The sequence below is a fragment of the Alligator mississippiensis genome, chromosome 4 (genome assembly GCF_030867095.1).
Source record: "Alligator mississippiensis isolate rAllMis1 chromosome 4, rAllMis1, whole genome shotgun sequence".
Classification (NCBI taxonomy): Eukaryota; Metazoa; Chordata; order Crocodylia; family Alligatoridae; genus Alligator; species Alligator mississippiensis.
Window position 1 is genome coordinate 114,488,526 of NC_081827.1, and position 21,997 is coordinate 114,510,522.

The window sequence follows — 21,997 nt, forward strand, 5'->3', positions numbered from 1 at the left end:
CATAAAACACTAGGGGGTGGGAGGTGAGATCCAGGTTTCCCTTTAGGACAGAACCAATGCACTTCACAAAATACTTTACAGTAATAAGGATGTTAATATTTGTATACAAGCATATGGTTCTTCCCTTTGTCCTGCCAGCTCACTAACCTTTGGGAAAGGAGTTGCATGTTTTTCATTGTCACCATTCCGAGATCTTGCTCATATGCCGCAAGTCAGATTGGAAGGAACACATCTTTCAGGATTAGCTCTAAGGCTGTAGCTATGGTTAAACTTGTCTCTTATTCACTAAAGCTTTTTAGTATCTATGAGTAATGGGCATCCACCAAGCCATCTGACTGGCAGGCACAAAGTCCAGAATGCAAAGCAAGTCTTGCAAATTAGTCTTACAATACCAGAGTTCAGAAATCCTCAATATTCTTAGCATCTAATATTCTGGTCTTAATTCTTGTTAAATTAATAAAGCACCTCCAGTTGTACAAGTTTAACTGTCAAGAATTTTATCAAATAAGTCATTCTGGAACAGATTAACATGCATATATTTTATATGCAAAAGAGGAGGCATTAGATGATTCATCTTAAATCGCTATGTTTGTCCTTGGTTTAATGAAAGAAAAAGTAACCTAGATAACATGGAAACAAATTGGAAAACACTTTGCAGAGCAACAGCCCTAAATATGCTTGTAACTGTAGCAGTTGTCAGTGGTTTCATAGTTTCATAGTTGGTAGGGTCTGAAGGGACCTGAGCAGATCATCAAGTCCAACCCCCTGCCATGGGCAGGAAAGAATGCTAGAGTCAAATGACCCTGGCTAGGTGATTGTCTAGCCTCCTTTTGAAGACCCCCAGGGTAGGAGTAAGCACCACTTCCCTTGGAAGTTGGTTCCAGATCCTAACTGCCCTGACTCTGAAGTAGTACTTCCTGATGTCCAGCCTGAACCTACTCTTAGTCAACTTATGGCCATTATTCCTAGTTACTCCTGGTAGTGCTCGGGGGAACAGGATCTCTCCCATTACCAAGGGAGAGCCCCCTTGGTAAATTTATAGATGGCCACCAGATCCCCTCTCAGCCTTCTTTTGTGAGTGCGAGTGGCCCTCCTTTGGACCCTCTCAATGCTGTCCGCATCCCTCCTCAAGTGCGGCGCCCAGAACTGGATGCAGTGCTCCAACTGCAGCCTGACCAGTGTCACATAGAGGGGGAGGATCACCTCCTTGGACCTGCTTGTGATGCATCTGTGGATGCATGACAAGGTGCAGTTGGCCCTACTGACTGCATCCTCGCATTGGCAGCCTATGTTCATCTTGGAATCAATAATGACTCCAAAGTCCTTTTCTGCCTCTGTGCTGACAAGAAGGGAGTTCCCCAGCCTATAGGCATGCTGCTGGTTCTTCCTCCCCAGGTGCAGTACCTTGCACTTGTTAGTATTGTCAGTTTAGGACAAGGGGCCAGGTCCGGCCTGGCAGGCCATTCTATCTGGCCCATGGGGCCCCTAAAAAATTTAGAAAATTAATATTTATTTGCTCCTAGCTGCCTGTCAAAGATGACAGGACCCAGGGGCAGTAGGGCTCAGAGGAAACTGGTGGCAGGACCCAGCAGCAAGGCCTGCCCAGCCCTGCCCCCCACAACCAGAAACCTCTGCCTAGCAGAGGCTTCTGGCCTGGGACCATGGGGCTGTTCCTGCTTCCCTGTGCCAGAGAGGGAAATGCAGCCCTCAACAGCTTGCCAAAACTCAGTAAGTGGCCCTCCGCCCAAAATGATTGCCTGCCCCTGGTTTAGGATGTCTTCTACAGTTGCATGTAGATGTCGGGGGAAGACCAGCTCTTAGGTAGTCAGAACTTGGCCATCCGAGGGTCACAACCCAGGTGATCAGGAACAGGCAAGGTGAGGGAACCTAGGACCCCAAGTAATCTTGGGATCAGGGGCAGGTGGGTCAGGAAGCCAAAGTCTGTAAGGGGCTGGGATGTAGGTGGTGATCTTGGGTAGAACCACAAGCCCAGAGTGAGAGGGGGCATATGGGTGGTGTCAGGAACAGGACACAGGGACCCAGACTCGAGTCACTAGTCAGGGAGGTTTGGAGCAGGCAGCTATAGCTATGTGGGACTGAGACATGGGCAATCACTAGTTATCAGAAGGCATGGGTCTAGACTGGAGTCAGGAGCAAATGGTTTTGGGCTGCAGGCTGGAACAAGTACTCAGCCGTCAGGAACCAGCTGGCAGAAATCAAGAACAAGGATGAAGCCAGGAAGTAGGAATTCAGTAAGCAAGACCCAAGAAACTGGAAACAAATAGGAACCAGGAACTAGAAAACGGGTAGGAACAAAGAGTCAGAAGCCCCAGGCTAGATGGAGACATCTGTCCTGTTGAGTAACGTCCTGGGCACTTCCCACACTGTTATTTATAAGCAAACATCCACAACCCAAGCAGGCAACTGGGACCAGCTTAAGATAGCTAGGTTGCTAGCAGCCAGGCCCATTCAGGGGTCATCTGGGAGAAATTTGTCTGGCCTACTGCCCTGGCCCCTGACGGATGAAATCACTGAATCCAAGTATTGTAATTCTGTTTTAATTCATTTTTCCCCTCTACAGTTGCCCTGGGACCAGAAAGAAGGAAATCTGACACAGGAATTACATTGCCAACATTGAGGGTCTCACTTATCCAAGATATGAGGTACTGTATTTGACTCCCAAAAGTATGGATTATTGCATTAATAAGTAATAAATATTGGGAAAAGATTCTTCACTTGCTTTGAATTCATCCTTATACTATGAAATAAGTGTATATTCAAATTCATGTAGTGCTATTTCTTATGACCTTTATATCTCATAAAACCTTTTAATTTCCCATGCTTGTTTGATTTACTTCAACTAAAAAGCTATAGAATAAGACTTGTGCATTGTGAGTTGGGGATTTCTAATTTTTATTGCCTATATTCTACTTTTAGTAGAAAAGATTCTTTAAAGTCTAAGCAGAGCTGCCTAATTACCTGGCACCTTCCATTTGTATGTTTTGAAAGAGGGGAATATAGGTTAGCTAAGGAAAATCATTAAAATGAGAGTGCAGACAGAGGTAAAAATCTCCCAGCAAGGGTTGACCTGTGCTCATTCATTTATTATAAATGGCCATTTTACCACATGTTGTCATTCCAATGGAAACAGGCCCTTGAAAATGATACCAAGAAATTGAAATTTAATGAGTTCTCTGAGTATTCCTAAGATGTGCATTTATCATTAAATTAGGACAAAAATGCTGAAGTAGATGCTGTTTTATAGGTGTTTTTTAAACATAGCATAAGTTATCAGATGAATGTCCTATTACATAATTAAACAGCTGAAACATACTAACATTGACATTATTAATCTTAAGTTAATATTTTACCTGCTGTGTTGTAACATGGGGGATCTTAAATTATGGCTAATAATTCAGCAATTGGGTGACTCGGAGCACCAGTAATGGGGTATAGAACTTGTAATTTAGTGTAAGGCTGCTGAATACCACATAGCCCGATATAACTCTAAAGAGAGCCAGAGCCTGAAAACAAAAGGAAGCATTCTTGGTGAGGATCAAAAAGCATTGGCTGCTGTCAAAAAGTCCAGTGCTGTCACAAGTACCAAATTTACTTGGGCATTGTTGGAGAAAAGGAGGGAAACTTAAGGTTTTTCATTAAACCAAAGTAGAAGTGTCATGAAGATATCCAGATAACTCTAAACTGGGACCGGCTTTGGTTTTGTTTGCTGTATTTGAAAGCCAAATACTTCCTGATTTTGTTATATGCTGCAAAAGGGGATGGTGTGGGTGAGCCTAGAGCTACACACGTATGACAAGTGTTTCTAGGTGGGACTGCAATCTGGCCCCAGTCTCATTTGTGCAATAATGTTTTACTGATCTATGCTCTAAACATCCACAGGGATAAAAAGAGTTGTAGGTTGATGTGACAGTATCAGGCAGTTCTTCTTGGAGTCATTCTCACTTGAGCAGTCAGGCTTTTGTAACTTGCTGCCAGTTCAAGCCAACCTCCTGATAAGAAGTTTCAATGTGAGAAAAGAATAAGAGGAAAAAGGTCAGAAAAGATGTGATTAATGGCACTCTCCAATTTTGAAGCGAGATAGAACTATAGAAAATTAGGATTGGAAAGGACCTGAGGAGGTCATCTCATCTAACCCCCTGCTCAAAGCAGGACCATCCCCAACTAGATCATCCCAGCCAAGACTTTCTCTAGCTGGGTCTTAAAAACCTCCAAGGACAGAGATTCCACAACCTCTTTGGGTAACCTGTTCCAGTGTTTTACTACCCTCCTAGTGAGAGAGTTTTTTCCTAATATCTAACCTAAGCTTCCCTTGATGCAATATGAGATCATTGCTCCTAGGGCTTTGCGAAGCTTTGGGTGGTGATTCAATTTGGAGGAGATTCGGCTTGATTCAGTGGCTGAATTTCCAAATCCAAATCAAATCAGGGGACCAATAAAAAGGTCCAAATTGATTTGAAGCTCTCTAAATCTTCAGAAAAGATTCAAAGAGCTTTGATGATTTGGGCAGTCCCCACCCACTGCAGCAGGGAGATGGAGCCGGACTCCATGCTGGTAAGTAGCAGGCGGGGGAGTAGAGGCTGGGGGAGGGGGGAGGGGACCATGGGGTCCCATCCTCTGCCTGCTTCCCCAGGCCCCCCCATGGCTGCCCCACCCGGCCCCTGCTCCCAACTCTTTTTAAAAAAGCCCCTACTCACCGGGTGTTGCCTGGCAGGGGGGAGATCCCCACTGCCTCACGCTGCATGGGGGGCTCTGCACAAACCCCTGACCCCTGCTCCTCCAGCCCTCCCCACCCCATGGCTGCTCTGCCTGCCCCAGCTCCAGCCCTTTAAGAGAAAAAAACCCGAAAAAACCCTCTGGACTCACCAGCTCCTGCAGCGGCCTTGGGTCTTTGAGGGGAAGAAGCCTCCCATGCAGCAGGGGGCAGTGGGGATTGCCCCCTACAAGGCAGGAACTGGTGAAGCCAGGGGATGGTTCTTAAAGGGCCAGAGTGGGGAGGGTGGGGCAGCCATGGGGGGGGCTGGGGGAGGGGGGAGGCAAGGGGCTTGTGCAGAGACCCCCCTGCAGCGTGGGGCAGTGGGGATCACCCCCCTGCCCAGCAGCACCCAGGGAATTGGGGTGGGGTTTTTTCCAAAGTGCCAGGAGCTGGGGCCAGTGGGGCAGCCATTGCCATGTCTGGGAGAGTGGGTGGGGGATGGGCCTGGGTGATTTGGAGATTTGGCAGCAGCCGAATCTTCGAATCAGATTCAGCCAAATCGATTCGGGACAGTGATTTGAATCACCAAATCGAATCATTCTCCCCCAAATTGGCCAAATCCAAAGCGTATACTAGCCACTTCGCACAGGCCTAATTGCTCCTTGTTCTATCATCTGCTATCACTGAGAACAGTTAAGCTCCATCCTCTTGGCAACCACCCTTCGGGTAGTTGAATGCTACAATTAAATCCCCACTTAGACTTCTCTTCAGATTAAATAAACCCAATTCTCTAGCCTGTCCTCATAAATCATATTCCCCAGCCCTCAAACCATTTTTGTTGCCCTCTGCTGGACTTTCCAGTTTGTCCACATCCTTTCTGTAGCAGGGGGCCCAAAACCAGACACAGTACTCCAGATGGGGCCTTACCTGGAGAAGGTAATAGAATCACTTCCCTCAGTCTGCCGGCAGTAATCCTACTAATGCAACCCAGTATGCTGTTAGCCTTCCTCAGGCTAACAGCGCACTGTTGGCTTGTATCTAGCTTATTGTCAAATATAACCCCAAGGTCTTTTGCTGCAGAGCTGCTGCGTAATCAGTCAGTCCCCACCCTGTACAGGTGCATGGGATTGTTCTGTCCCAAGTGCAGGACTTTGCACTTGTCTTTCTTAAACTTCATGAAAATTCTTTTGGTCCAATCCTCCAATTTGTTAAGGTCTCTCTGAATCTTAGCACTACCCTCCAGTATATCTACTACTCCCCCCAGCTTGGTGTCATTCACAAACTTGCTGAGGGTGCACTCCATCCCATCTTCTAGATGGTTGATGAAGATATTGAACAAAACCAGCCCCAGCACTGACTCCTGGGGCTCTCCACTTGATATGGGCTGCCAACTAGACACTGAGCCATTGATTACTACCCTTTGAGCCCGACAGTCCATCCAGTTTGTCTATCCATTTTACAGTCCATTCATCCTACTCGTACTTCCTTAGCTTGCTTGTAAGAATGTTGTGGGAGACCATATCAAAAGCCTTGCTAAAGTCAAAGTATATCATGTCCACTGCTCTCCCCGTGTGCACAGGTCCAGTCATCTCATCATAGAAAGCAATCAGGTTGGTCAGGCATGACTTTCCCCTGGTGAATCCATGCTGAGTGTTCTTGATCACTTTCTCTTCCTTCAAGTGCTTAGAAATGGAATCCTTGAGGACTTGCTCCATGTCTTTTCCAGGGACTGAGGTGAGGCTGACTGGTCTGTAGTTCCCTGGATCCTCCTTCTTCCCTTTCTTAAAGATGGGCACTATATTTGCCCTTTTCCAGTCATCTGGGACGTCTTCCACTCACCGTGATTTCTCAGAGATAATGGCCAGTGGCTCTGGAGTCACATCAGCAAACTCCTTCATCAACCTCAGATGCATCCTGTCTAGCCCCATAGACATGTCCAGCTTTTCTAAATAGTCTCTAACTTGTTCTTTTGCCACTGTTGGCTGCTCATCTCCTCCCCAAACAGTGTGGCCAGGTACAGTAACTTGGAGCTTACCTTGCCTGTGAAGACTGAGGTAAAAAAAGCATTTAATACTTCAGCTTTTTCCATAATATTTGTCGCTAGGTTGCCTCCCCCATTCAGAAGGGGACCCACACTTTTCCTGATTTTTCTCTTGTTGTTGACATGCTTGTAGAAACCCTTCTTATCCTTCACCTCCCTTGCTATAACTTCAATTGCATTTTGGCCTTCCTGACTTCATCCCTGCATGCCCGAGCAATGCTTTTATACTCCTCCCTAGTTGTTTTTCCAAGTTTCTACTTCATGTAAGTTTCCTTTTTGTGTTTCAGCTCACCGAGGAGTTCCCTGCTAAGCCAAGCTGGTCTTCTGCCGTACTTCCTAAATAAGTATGGCAGATGGGGATAGTTCATTCCCAATAAGATTTCTTTAAAGTACAATAAAAGTAATTAGATCAGGCTACACTTTTTCCTTTAACCTCAGCAGGAGGTGATGGTGATGTGGTCAGCACCACATTCCAGCCACCTTTACACCTGGGTACCTCCTTGTATTCATTGGATAGGCAGATAAGCAAGCCTCAAGGAAGCTCTGAAAGTGGAAATCCCACCACCTGCACTTGCGATCAAACCAAGGTCCTTCCTATCTGCAGTCAGTCTTCCTTCCAACTGACCTATGCAGCTCTGTAAGCATGAAGCTCTCTTTAGTAAATGTAGTAGAAAACTTAGCTAACTATAACATAGATGTAGTAGAAAGACTAACTTAACATAATTATCTGGCAAAAACTTGGTTACAATGACATGATTTAGTTAACTTGTGGAATTCCTTGCCACAGAAGGTGGGAGAGGCAGATAGTGCAGCCAGGTTCAGAATGGGAGTAGATAAATTCATTGATCATAGATCTGCTAATAGCTATTGAACAGAATGGTTGGAGATGTTTCCTCTGGCATCTCTAAAGTAATAAATGGTGGATGCCATGGAAGGATAGAATAGGGGATAGATCACTCTAGAGCAGTGGTTCCCAACCTTTTTAGCCACAACCTGCTTCTGGGAGCAGAGTGCGACAGCGGCGGTGGCCTAGGGGTTGGGGAGCTCCCAGCACGTGGCGTGGCTCGTCTTTTGTGTGTGGCACTGCCGGCATTGCCCCCACGACTCTCATCTGGGTCATGGCCCAAGGTTGGGAACCACTCCTTTAGCAATATCTTGGTCAATGCTGTCCCTCTATATCTGCGGTTCCCAACGTGGTACCCAGGGGCACCATGGTGCCCCCCCAAGGTTTATTCAGGTGCCCACGCGGGATTGAACGGATTGATCTAAATACTTTAATATTCATATTGGCTCCTGCTGCTTTTTCTTTTAAATTCGAATGTGCCTTTGGGCACATAAACATTGGGAACCCCTTCTCTATAGCATCCACCCTGCCACTTTCAGCAACACTTGGCTAGATGGACCCAGTATGGCATTTATGTTCTTATTTTGCCATGTGGTTATTACTAATACATTCCAATGTCAATTAATCAAATTAACATTTTTCAGATTACTGACAGTAGGTAATTAACTTGTTTCACTATAGTAAAGTTAGATGGCTTGGAATATTTATTTATAGAGTGTAGTGATATGGCGCTTCATCAGCAAAATAACAAAAAATCCCTGCCTAGAGAACGCTGCATTGTAAGGCAGAAAACCTGACAGGCCACATGGCTAGATAGTGACAGGTGAAATTGCAATGAGAACTGAAGGTAGATGTACATAGTACTAGAGTCAAGAGTTTGCTTGATTTTTGTGTCAACACGTCATGTTAATTTCTCTCTCTCTCAGTGTAAGTGATGATATCAATGGTTCTTTACTTTTGTGAGGTTGGCAAACATGGAAGGGAACAGTTACAGGGAGAGCTAAAGAAAGAGATTTGGAGTAGAAGCCTTCCCTCTACACAAGGCAAGACAGGTGATCCCAGGCAAAGGAGATAGCATAGTTAGTGCAGCATGCACGGGTGACCAGTGCCTCCTAAGTCCGGGGGGGGCACCCACAGAAGCTGGCAGGGACAAGGCTGGTGAGCACCCATAGAAGCCAGTGGCAGCATCGGCGGCAGGGACGGGGGCTAGCAAGCACCCACAAAAGTCGGCAGCAGGGACAGGAGCTGGTAAGCACCTCCAGAAGCTGCCGGCGGCGTTAGTGGTGGGAACAGGGCTGGTGAGCACCCGCAGAAGCCGCCAGTGGTGTCAGTAGCAGGGACGGCCCTGTCAGGGGGGGCAAGTGCCCCCCAGACCCTGCTTACGAGTCGCCTATGGCTGCTTGTATGTGTTTTGGTTCCTAAGTAGTTTCAGAGCTGACTGATAAAAGAATGACATTGGTCTTGCTATTCTGCTTGAATTATAAGATCCCTCCCACTGCATAGGGAAAAAAATATCAAAAGCAAAGTGCCGTCTTCAGCTCTGTATATACAACAAGACTGGCTCTATGAAATACCAAAGGGTGGATGGTAAATTGAATTTAGCATACTTAACCCAATGGCATGCTTTGTTCCCGCTCTGAGGAAGTGTTGTGAAGATTTGATTAATTACTTAAAAACAGACTAAGGTTTATGCTGCATTTTAAAGAATGGATAATTTTTTTAATTGCCCATAAATGTTTTGAGGTTCTTAGGGGTAGTATATTAAGCATTACGCTAAGCATTGTCTGGTTGTGATGGCAGTTATATGATCACATGAACAATTTAAAATGAATCAGCTTTGCCTGTTCTGTAACTGTGATGATGGTTATTGCACATGGATAATATAGTGCCCCCTGCCTTCCTTGCAAACCAAAATTGTATCTTGGATGTCAGAAAGGCAAGACCAGTCCAGAAGTTCAAATTTGTTTCTTCCTTTAAGGGGAAAAAAACTCCCTCTGCCCTTTGTGTGGGGAGTGTCCTCTCTGCAGGCTTTTCCCAAATTGTGGCTTTGCGACTGCTCTGCCTTAGCTTCTCCAACTGAATCCTCAGCCCCGGCCACATCTGACTGTGGCCTCAGACTCCAGCCCCACCACTGAGAGAATCCAACCTCTCTTCGTGTCTCCAAGTCTTCATCCAGAATAAACACAAGCCAAAAAAATCTTTTCAATCAGGGCTCAGCTTTCAGCCCCCTTCCTTTCAGGCAGATCCTCCTTATGTGGCTTCCTTTAACTCCCACCAGCAGGTTCCTGGTAATAAATCAGATTAACGGTCTCTGCCAGGCCTGTCCTCCCACAGGCAGGCTCCCAACAGGCTGCAGTCTTCAGTTAGCTTCTGGCCTCCGCCTTACTCCTCATGTCACATAGCCAGTGCCAGCCTGCACTCTTTCCACTCGCTCCCAACTGGTGGGTGCTTTTTCCTCTTTAATAATTCCTTTCAAACCTGACATCTTGTACAGGTGTAGCAAGACAGAGCTAAGGGGGTCAACTGCAGCCCATAAAGCCTGCTGCAGCCAGGAAAGAGTTAATGTTGTCCATATATTGTCACATATGTAGAGAACTATCTAAGCATATGATGGCAAAGCATGTGATGGCATCTAGCACAAAGGGAATCTGTATTATTTGGGAAAAGGGATATAGGCAGTACTACTACTGCCGGTTGCTTTTCTAGTGGCAGCACTTGGGCACGGTTAAGTAGGAAAAATACATATTTCTTAAATATTACTGGGAGGATTTGCATCCACTTCCAACTTCTGGCTGGCCAAACTTCTGTTTGGTGCTGTGACAGGTTTTGTGTGATGCAGTTATGGCGAGACACCCCTACTTTTAGTAGTGATTAAATAAGCTGCAAGAGTTATTTTGATATCCACAACTGCAAATTAAATAAATTCAGTGTTGCAAACTCATGATTTTTGGCATTGTTCTGAAAGTCTACACTCCAGGAATGTGAAAAACTTAGCTCTTTCTTTCTTTCATTTATATATATTATTCATTTGTGCTGCTATTTAGCGGTGGAGATCTGTTTACTTTATGGCATGAAGATGCTAGCAGCCCAGGGCGGGTGCTCCAGGGGCATGAGAGGCCTGAACCTAGGTACCTGAGGAATTGCCACATATATAGATATATGTGGCAACTCCTCAGGTGCCCAGGTTCAGGCCTCTCATGCCCCTGGAGCAGGATACGTAGGATCAGGCCTTTCATGCCCCTGCCCATCTATATAAATGAAAGAAAGAAAAAACTAAGTTTTTCACATTCCTGAAGCATAGGCTTTAAGAATAATGCCAAAAATCATGAGTGTTGGCAATACTGCATTGGTAGCAGAGTCCATGATCAATTTTACTTATAAGTTTGCCTTTGCTAACCATGTTATTCATTATTGCCACTTCTTATAGTTTAAGTAAGCTTAATATTTTTCAGGTATGCAATTTGTGCAAATCACTGAGTGAGCAAAGATTTGTCTTTGTACCAGAACCAGGCAGCTATGATGTTCAAAGGGTGCATAAATTAAGATTTGGGACCATCTGTATTTGAATTTACTCTTGGGGAAAGAATATGCTCAACTTAGTGCTTCATATTAGATGTAATTTAAGCTGAGCTCTGTGGGAGAAAAAAAAGCAATTCTATGCTTTGATCTTCTCATCTCAAAAGACTAAGTGTCTGCAGAGAGCATCTCAACATGATGTGAGTGAGTAATGTGTGCATCCTATTTCTCAAGGACTTCTGATCACATGCCCAATTGTATCTGAACCAAGGAAAAAGGGTTGCTTCAATGAATGCCTTGCAAGGCCCTTTGTAGTGATTTAACTAGTCTGAGTCACTCCTTAAGGGGGAAGCTGTGGATGTGGTAATAGTGTGACTCTTCAGATTATGGGGTTTTCATATAATTTATCAAGACTTAGTACCCCCAACTCAGTTTGTCTGAGACCTGTCCATATGCCATTTTATGATCTGTGAGGAAAGCTTCTTTTAAAACCTATCACATTTAGCAAATACCAGCATAGCGTTACCATTTATACTGCAGAAGCTGAGTACTCAAAAAGCTACTTTGTGCTAAACAATCTACAAAACAGCTTTTTCCTTGAAGAGGTTACAGTCCAAGTGGTAGTAGTTGGACTGGTTACACTAGTGGACATACCTGCTAGACAGGAAGCACAGTGAAAGTAATCTGTGATCCTAATCAGCATAAACAGCCATCACCACATGAGTTCATTGAATGGTTTTATGGAGCAAACATTGTCATATTTCCTCATGTTTTGTTGGGCTTTGAAGACTGATGTGTGAGTTTAGAAAGTAGGTGTTAACACAGATCACTTTAGTCACAGCTGCTGAAGCTCAGAACCTAATACAAAAGGGTGAAATGCTGTGAATTGCCTGTTCACTGAACAGGCAGACTGAGTAAAAATTAAGTTTGCAGCCCCATCTTCCCACACTTAGTCATTATTCATTCCCCTGCTCCCCATCCTTTCAGAAAAGCCTGCAAGGCTTGAAGCAATCTCATTGTGCCCTGGTAGTCTTTTGAAACTGTTTGTGTTGCAGAACTTGCAGCCTTGGCAGTCTTTCCAGTTGGGAACTTGGGAAGATTTATATTACAAGAGCTCTTCAAACTAGTTCTGCTTTCTACAGAGAGAAAACATTCTAGGTTTGGTGACCAGTTTTATAAGGCCATTAACATCTCTTTGGAGGTATAAAGGGGTATTAGAATAAATGTCTGCCTTTGATAGAAAACTAGGAATACAGAACTCTAAAACTCTTGGTTCAGAGGTGATTCCTTTTATTAGACCAACTAGAAAATAGCAAAAAAAAATCTTTCATTTGAGATTACCTTCTGCACTGTTAAATGGTTTTGCTACACTGACTCTGTTGTTATAACAGTCTCCTGACATTGTTAACTATTCAGGTAGTCTGTGTAGTAGCATAGATAAAATGGAGGCAGGTGTGAAGTGTTTCTGGAATATGTCAAATTGTGATCTCTGGGGGCCTTACGTGTTGCACGGCCTGTCAGGTGCGTAGCCCCTCCCCTCAACTCTCGTGCCATGACTTTGATGTTAAACTATCAAGAGAGGGGGGTTCAGTGGAGATCTTCCTGGGAGGGCCTCCCAACAAACGGCAGTACTCACGATTGCTTGGTGCGATGTTCCACGGGGCTCCGCCAGCCCTACACCCCATCCGCTCACCAACCGGATGGGTGTCCGTATAACGGTGATTTCAGCCCTGTGGGGTTGCCCGTAGCATGCTTCGGGTGGGGTCCCACGTCTGAGTGGACTCAGCTGGCTCTCATCCCTCCGGCCTCAAAGCACGGCCTGTCTTTTCTAATCACTTTGATTTTCCCTTTTTTTGTTTTTTTTTCTTTTGAAGAAGTATTCCCCTGAGGAGGAGAAGGCTGTGGAGCTGCCTCCTTTACCCCAGCCTCCTCTAGGGGGCTCAAATGCCTCCTCTGCCTTGCTCCCTACAGGGAGCTTAAATGCTTCCTTTGGCTTGTCTTCAGCAGGGAGATTGAGGGCTTCCCCGCCTCTGCCTCCTGCAGGGGCTCAAAGGTTTCCCCTGCGCTGCCTGTGGGTGCCATGCAGGATGTGCCACTCCTCTCCCACGCCAGAGCCTCAGCACATCTAGCGTGCTGCCCACCAGCACTCTCTCTCCCTGGCTTACTCCCCACCCTGGTTCTGGCGGGGCTTTTAAACTTTCCTGCGGCGGCTGGTACAGCCGCCTAGATTGGTCCAGCTGTTCCCCACATGGGAAACAGCTGATTAAACAGCCGGCGTAAAGCCAGTTTAGGCGGCTGAGGCTGCGGTCCCAACTCCTGCTCTGGCTGCCTGGCGGGAGGTAAGTTATCTCCACCAGGGGTCTGTTTCCAGTGTTTGGGGCCCATGGGGATTACCCTTTCCCCTTCAGGAGCCTGTGGAAGCACCTTGCCGCCACACAAATCATTCATTGTCTGGATTAAACATCTTTTTTTTTTTTTCTTAAATAGTCCACTGTTATCTTCATCAGTGATAAAACATGGGGAATGTTTGTGACACTGACAGTTTAAATATTGTATACATTTAGACTTGTTTTCAGAATACATCAATTTGAGGAACCTCTACAACATTTTTACTATCCTTTACACTGACTTATTTAAAGCAAAGTGCTGCCATTCTACCTCTGGTCAATGTAGACAGCCAATCCACAATTTTTTTCAATTATTTTGTAAGACTCTACTGTAGACTCCATAATATATTTTTTAAATCTGGTGTGTGTGTGTGTGTGTGTGTGTGTGTGTGTGTGTGTGTATGTGTGTGCGCGCACGCACACATGTATGTATAGTATGTCAGGGTTTGGACTCATGTCTGCAGCAGCTTTTAAAGAAACGTTTTGAAACAGTTTTTCATGTTTGCTAGACATCATGGAAACTGTTTTTACTTGGTTCTGGCAAGATGTCTCTAATTTTAGGGGGCAGAATGTTTTTGCATATCTCACAACCAGTTTCAGTTTCAGGAGATATTTTCAGATGTAATTGTTACCTTGTACTGGGCTCAGTCATTTTAAATGTGAAGGATTTTGCAACTTTTTTTCCCCTCATTCCAGGCATATTCAGAACATGAGTGAAATAAAGACTGATGTAGGTCGAGCTCGAGCCTGGATAAGATTGTCACTCGAAAAGAAGCTTTTGTCTCAGCATCTTAAGCAGCTGCTTTCTAACCAGCCACTTGCTAAGTAAGAGTAATTGTTATTCTGTTTTCCCTGTGTTCTGACGTGTGCTGTAAGAGTGCCCTGTGAACTAGACATAGACATCACCAAACAAAGCAGATCAGCTGCACCAGGATGTCCCAGCACAGCTGACCTGCTTCATTGGGCAAAATGCATCATTTGTTGTCCTGCCTGTTGATTCTGCGCCATAATGTGCTATGTGTTCTTCTGGGGCTCGAGGAGCCTGGTCTTCTGTTCCCTGGGAATTCCTGCACAGAATTTTGCCCCTTAAGCCCTACCCAGCCTTTTCTTTCCACATTGCAGGATCTCTGGGGCACAACCCATTAAGTACGGAAGCCTTAATTTTCCCTGCTTACTGAGACATGCCTCGGAGATCCTGGTGAAATGTTTTAATAAGCGGGAAAAGCTGAGAAGGGGCTCCTAGGCCTTGATGGGCCCAAGTCTATGTGGTAATTCCTCAGGTGTGGAGGATCAGGCCTCTCATGCCCCTGGAGCACTTGCCCTGGGCTGCTGGCATTTTCATGCCATAAAGTAAACAGATCTCCACTGCTAAATAGCAGCACTAAATGATTCCACCATTGACACAGCCACAAATTTGGGGGCATTTCTGGTGCAACAAGGGTTATGGGTATCTGTCTGCTTGGCCATTGTGCTGCCATAAACATTGTACAAAGGCAACGAAAGACAGTGTCTGTTTCTACCCTGAAATTTCTGAAGAGTGTTTTGCCTTTACATCCAGTTTAGGGACCAGTTAGAGCCTAACAGGGAGATAGTGTTTTAGGGTGTGGATACACATAACAATTGAACTGTTCCCAAAAGTCAGTGGATTGGGAATCGATTCACAGTTGTCACAGGTTAGAGGTGTCTATGTGTACAGTGCCCTAACAGTCCAGGTAAAGTGGGTGCTAGGGGTACCTATACACATGCCAGATACCTGCTCCAGTGCATTCTAATTAGATTATGTTGGAGCAGATGCAGTTCTTTGAATCTACTGGAGTGTGCATTCAGCATCCCCATGCTTCAAAATGGTGGCAGAGGTGCTTTAACTTAAGCACCCCTGCTACCATTTTGAAGTGTGGGATGCTGAATACACGAGACTTGGTGGCACTTCAATTAGAGCAGCTTCCAAGAGATGCTCTAATTCAAGTGCCCCCCACCTCCACCCCGGAGCATGTGTGAAGACACACTAGAGTTTTGGTTGTGTACCAGGGTGGCCAGTTACAGCAGGGTTGTGGAAGGGTAAGCAGCAATGCAATATCGGATGTCTGGACAACTGACCACTTCCATGCCCGTAGACGTGCAGGGATGCTGCTCTGACACGCTGTAATTACAGCGCGTCAGAGCAGACTCAGTTAATCAAGTCTAATTCTAATTAGACCATGTTGGAGCAGACCGAATCAAGTCTGCTGGTGCATGCTAATTAGCATGCTTCAGCAACCTCTGTGACTCATATATTCAGTGTCCCTTCAAAATGGCAGCAGAGGCGCTTTAACTAAAGGTCATCAAACAGGCTTTAGTTAAAATGCCCCTGCCACCATTTGAAGCACAGGACACTGAATACATGAGACATGGCAGGCACTTTTATTAGAGCAGCTCTTGCAGCCACTGTAATTAAAGCACCCCCCACCCCCCAACCCATTCCCACACACACATACTGCCCCCCAGACCACATGTAAAGATGCCCTTTATGTCCACCAGTAACATTTACCTAGTTCACAATGAACTGATTCAAAAGAGTACTTGATTTTTCAGGTACACTTTTGGACCATTCCAGGCAGCATTAAACCAGTTTGACAGGCTTGTATGTCAGTCCATTTCAGGTTTAAACTGCATTTAAACTATGTGTTAGGTGTGTCTGGACCCTCAGCTTTCACAGTATTTTGGGCTGAGTCAGGCTACTGTTGAACCTTCTTCATTGAGTTTCTGTTGATTCTGTCTGCTGTACCAGATGCCTCAAAAATTAAAAGACTGAAGTGTCAGCCAGGCAGCACTACATGATGTTTCCTAATTGGGCTCTTCAGTCAGAGTTTGGACTGAGAAGAGGCTTTGGACAGTAGGACTAGGGACAGACATTCAAAAAGCCTGAGCCTGAATTGATTCATTCTTTGCAGGTTAGTCTAACCTTGCTAGGCTGAACTGGTTTGTAACTGGATAGACATTCTCTCTGGACTGAGGAAATTCAGGCACATGCCTGCAGTGGCTCAGGAAAGAAGCTGGGGGGGGGGGGTGGCACTCAAGCAGCCCTCCCTTCCCTTCCAGAGTGCTGAGCGGGGGGCACAGGGCCAGGCCCTGGCAGGACTTCTGATTTGGGAGGTCTGCCTGCACATCCCCAGCTTTTCCCCACTGGCTGCTCAAGGGGCAGGAGTGTTACCAGACCTCAGACCCCTACTAGCACACTGAGGCAAAGGGGGATGTGCAGCGCATGCATCTGTTGATGATATGGCGCTTTTCAGTATTTCCCCCCCTCCCCCCCTGCTTCTTTATATTGTCTGCAGCAAACTGACAAGCAAGCGAGCCAGCAGGGAGCTGATAACAGTGTTTATCACCCCATCAGCAAAACAATAGCCACTCTCATTTAGTTCAAACTCTTCTTAAACAACTTACCAGCTGACCTGTTGATTAGCTCCAAAAAACCCTAAGCGGTCACTATACTGTCTTCCTATTCCAGTGAAATTGGAGACACACACATACAGATACCTCTCAGCATTAGCCAGCATGCCACATGCCTAGGGTCCATGGGGCTGGGGTATATGCTGTGGGAGATGGGGGGTGTGGATCCTTGCTTCAGCAGGAAGGAAGGGTAGGGCAGGGGGAAGCCAGGCAGAGCCTGCTGTGCCTACAGTCTCTGCGGGAGCTGCAACTAGGGAGCAGAAGGGAGGGGCCAGCCCTGCTGTGGAGCAGAGAACCTCACCCAGCCTAGAGACCATGCCGGGGATGCTGGGGGAGCCTGGTTTATCTTAAACCAGCAAGGGGTCTGGGACAGACATTGCTTAAACTGATTTGAGCCAAATCAGTTAAGTCTGATATTCCATTCAACCAGGTTTATCTCAAACCGGTTTCAGCCTTTTTCAAACTGGTTTATGTACACTGAACATCTGTTCTGTTCAGGTTTAAACCAGTTTCTGATCACTTAAACCAGTGTAATTAAATGTGTAATTTCTGTCCCTAGCCTAGATGCACTGCACTCCAGAAAGGAAGGGCTTGGGGAGAGCCTGAAGGATGAGGGGTTTGGGCGGGGTGGCTGTGCTCTTCCAGTAACATTGGCTGCCTATACACATGCTTGGGGTGAGTGGACACTTTAATTAGAGTAGTTCCCAGACAGCCGCTCTAATTAAAATGCCTCACCATAATGTGTAGTCAGCCCCCACGAGTTTAAAAATGTCTTGCAAGCGCTTTAACTAATCCTAACTAAACCTAGGTTTGGAAAAGCACCCCAGCAGCCATTTTTAAATGTACAGGGGCTTATACCAGGGGCGGGCAAAGTGTGGCCTATGGGCCAGATGAGGCTTGCCAGGCCATTCCACAGGGCCCCTAAAAAATTTAGAAAATTAATTTTTATCTGCTCCTGACTGCCTGTTATGCAGCCCTCGATGGCTTGCCAAACCTCAGTAGTGGCCCTCTGCCCAAAATAATTGCCTGCCCCTGGCTTATAAACATGGTGGTGTGGCCACACTGGAGTGTTCTGATTAGAGCATAGAGGAGACTCGATTAATCAAGTCTGCTCTGATGTGTTCTAATTGGAACGCAAACCAGCGCACGTATAGGCAGCCATTAGTTCCAGTTCACCAATGCTGGCAGTCTTAAAGTTATGAGTGTGCAGCATTATACTGTAGACATACCCAACATAGCTTTATGCTGGCTAACTTGGATAATGATAGCAGCTACATTATGGCTGCACAGGGCTCAACATGGGTCTGCAAAATCCACCTCAAAAGCAAAGTAAAGCAGGTACCTCATGGTGAGCTCATGGTAGACAGCTGCCAAGTACCTGAGGTAGTTTGTTTCCTAGTTATATGCTGAACAGGGGCCAAGGTCCATCATACCCATTTGGCACAGCACTGCTCCTGACTGGAGATGGATTTCCTGAATGCATTTGCAAATGTTCCTGTGTCAGACTTAACATGCATGAGATCACTCAACCAGTGCAGAAAGGAAAGCTCTTGTGGTACTAGTCACACTTAGGCTAGTCATAAATTTACTAGTCATAAATTGGTGTCATTTCAGTGGAGGTTTGCCAGTTTGTGCAACTGAAAATCTGGCCATTATCCTTCTGTGCAGGTTGGCCCTTAATTTCATGTTCTGGGATTTGCAATTTTAACTGTTTTTAAGAAGGCGTTTTTTTCAAGAGCAGCAATATCTCCATTTCTTTTAGGAAACTTTACAAGCGTTATGCTTTCCTGCGCTGTGAAGAAGAACGAGAACAGTTCTTGTATCACCTGCTTTCACTCAATGCTGTGGATTACTTCTGCTTCACAAGTGTATTCACCACAATCAGTGAGTTGGAGAATAAAACTTTTTTTTTTCTTTAATAAAAAAAGCTAAAAGTTTTCATGGAAATATTTCTTCTGCCAGTACTAGAAACCTGGAGGTCCCTGCCTAGATGGTCTTGCTGTCCTGGTTAGGGTCACACTGGACACATCTAAATGAAATGTCTACTGCACAGTAAACATCTTGGTGCCTGGGCACACGAAACCTAATAAACACCGCAACAAAGTAGTCTTGTAAAATACAAGTACTGCCCTGCTGCAGAGTTTGTTCATGCGCAACAGTGCACACGTAGACATTGCACTGGCTGGCATTGACAGTGCCCTCATTTCCCTGGTTTATACCTGGGGAATGTCATATGGTACTTGTGGTGTTGCAGATATTGTTCCAAGTCATTGTGGGTGAGGGTTTAAAGTGGCAATTTTCTCTAAGGATTCTCTTGGTAAATGATAGTTTGGTAAATGAACTACAGGGGACTGAAGTCAGTGATTGGCCCAGAGAGACCTCTCCTAGTCCCTATGGTGATAGAGGAGTGATCCCAGGACACTATCTTGCCTGATGGTCAATATGGCTGCAGGCTGCCTGATAAGAACCCAGTCACGGCTACTGAGATCAGTAGCTCTAGCTGCTGCTTTTGTCCCTCACAAAATGCGGGGACAAATGACAGTGCTTGGAATAAGAGAATCAGATACTGGAGGAGAGCAGTGTTCAAAGAATGTTCTGATCCTTGACCATTCTAGTACATGTTTTATCTCTCAGGATTATATAGTTCTCCATTCCTCTTCCCTTCCCAGTCCTCTGTAACAGTGGTTCCCAACCTGTTTTTTTACCATGGCCCGGCAGAAGTGGGACTAGGCACACGCAGCTGGCTTCCTCCCTCCTGGGGCTTCCCCGCTGCCTGGCTTTAACCCTGGAAGCTCAGCTGTGACCCCAGAAGCAGCTCGCCCAGTTGTACAGACGGGGCTCCTAGTAGATGGCTCATGCCACGACCCCGCATCCAACCCACTGTGGCCCAGTGGTTGGGAACCTCTGCTCTGTAATACCAATATTTCCACATTTTTTCTATTATGTATACATCACGGTCACCATTTGTTTGGCCACTGGGATTGCTTACAGATATGGAAAAACAAACAAGCAAAAAAACCCAGTGCTTTACTTTCAGCTCAGCATTCCCCTGTGCCAAGCACAGTGCATGCCCAGAAGAGGTATTGTGTTAGTTTGACCCAGCTGCCCAACGTCTGTATAGATCATGAACTTCAGTGGGGCTTTTGGCATTTTTATCTAAAGCTGATTGAATCAGATTTAGATAGAAGTGCCAAAAAGCCCTGCTGAAGTGCCCAGTCCGTACAGGCACTGGGGAACTGGGTTAAACTGATGTGCTGCTTCTTCCATTAAGCGCCGTTCTGTTTTATGTTTTTTCATGTCTGTCAATTGCTTGGGAAACAGTTGTGACTCCTTAGGACCTGTCAGCAAAACCTTTTGACGGATGAAGTATTGTATATGTAGTCAGTGTACCTGCTTCCTCTTCTTCCATCCCTCCTGACATGACTGAAAGAACTCTCTCTTTCCTACTCTCCTATAAATTGAGGCATAAGATTAGGTCAGAACCTAGACATAATCCTGTTTTGGTTTTTTGGTTTTTACCTCCAATGATATAGAGCACTAGCATTGGTGTGTTGGGGTTAACCTTGGCAATCTTTTTCATTTTCATGTCCCTACTTATTTAAGAGATAAAATAAGATGAATTTTGCCTAACCTTCAAAATATGGGCTAACCCCTTCAGCTTTTCTCTTGCTAAGTCTTAATTAAGAAAATAAGTCATCATTTAACAAAATAGCACAGCATCTAAGTGTGCACAGAGACATGGTTTTTTTCCTTGCTGTTACTTTGTTTTCTGGGGCATACTTCTAAGCAGCTTGCTCCTGTGAAACAAAAGCATTCAGCTGTGTTCAGTATTTTTGTGTTCAGTATTGTGGTGGTTATTCCAGAAGTAAAGATGATGACTTCTCAAACCAAGGGAAAAAGCTGGCCTGTGAAATGTAATGAGAACAAGTCTTGTACTACAAGTACCAAAATTCTACATGGTTCAATTCAAGATGAGATGGGAAACCCACTCTGTTTTCTTATTCAGGAAAGGATAGATTCCCATAGATTTGAAGTGGTGCTGGTTAAATAATGTCCACTGGTGCTTGCTCCTACCCTGGGAGTCTTCAAAAGGAGGTTAGATAATCACCTAGCTAGGTTGTTTGACCCCAGTACTCTTTCCTGCAATGGCAGGGGGTTGGACTTGACGATCTGCTCAGGTCCCTTCCGACCCTACCAACTATGAAACTATGATTCAGCATTGCACACTGAGCATTAACTCTATGATGTCCTTAGCCAGGTATCCCAAAGTTGATTGTTTGTTTGGTACTTTGACATATAAGGCTATAATATGTACTTAAAATTATGTTCTCATTTTGATTATAGAGATGGCATAAAGCTTATCATTCCTTAATTGTTTTGAACTGTGTGATGTAAATGCTTTTTTAGTTTTTGTTACAGTACATGATCACCACCTAGTGGCTATCTGGGCAAATGACAAACACTTGATTACGTACATGTAGGGAAGTTCCTTCCTTTCTCAGTTTCTGACTTCAGACTTTGGAAGAACTATTTCAGGGTATTGTTACAAGCGTCTGTTCCTGTAGTTTCAGATGTGCTGACTTTCCCATCATTTATGCTATGCACAAACTGGCAAACATTAGCATATTTTAATTTGGGGGATATTCTCAACTCCAAACGTTACAAGAAAAGAGCTTATCTGGACACTGTTCATATTTGAAAGACCAAATGTCCTTGGTCTTTTCTCAGTATGCAGTACTCAGGGAGTATCTTGTTCTCAATGCCAGAGATGTAAGATATTGGTATTTGAAGCCATTTTTATAGGCACCAATTGCTATTAGTCTATCTTGAAACTACCCAATAGCTGTACTGCCTGCTGTCTTTTTTTCCCCCCACAATTATTCCTTTTCTGTTTATAAGTAGGTTGTGACTATCTGGAATTGGAATTCTGTTGTGCTTAATCTTTCCTGTGTGATGAGAGCATCTATTTCCATAGTCAGTGCACTTTTTTTAGCTTTTGTCTTGCACCATTGGAAGTATTTGAAAATATTTTTTAATGTTTAATGCCACTGGGCCTTAAACAAGAG

General features: G+C 45.1%; 1 protein-coding gene across 4 annotated transcripts in view; it reads left to right on the plus strand.

Moving 5' to 3' along the window:
- DENND5B (DENN domain containing 5B) overlaps nt 1-21,997 on the plus strand; it is a 192,078-nt gene that overhangs the window by 154,910 nt on the left and 15,171 nt on the right. For all 4 annotated transcript variants that reach the window (XM_019489453.2, XM_019489454.2, XM_019489455.2 and 1 more), the window contains 3 exons: nt 2,582-2,663; nt 14,199-14,327; nt 18,694-18,815. In XM_019489453.2, coding sequence (XP_019344998.2) covers nt 2,582-2,663; nt 14,199-14,327; nt 18,694-18,815 — 333 coding nt within the window. The remainder of the gene's footprint in view (nt 1-2,581; nt 2,664-14,198; nt 14,328-18,693; nt 18,816-21,997) is intronic.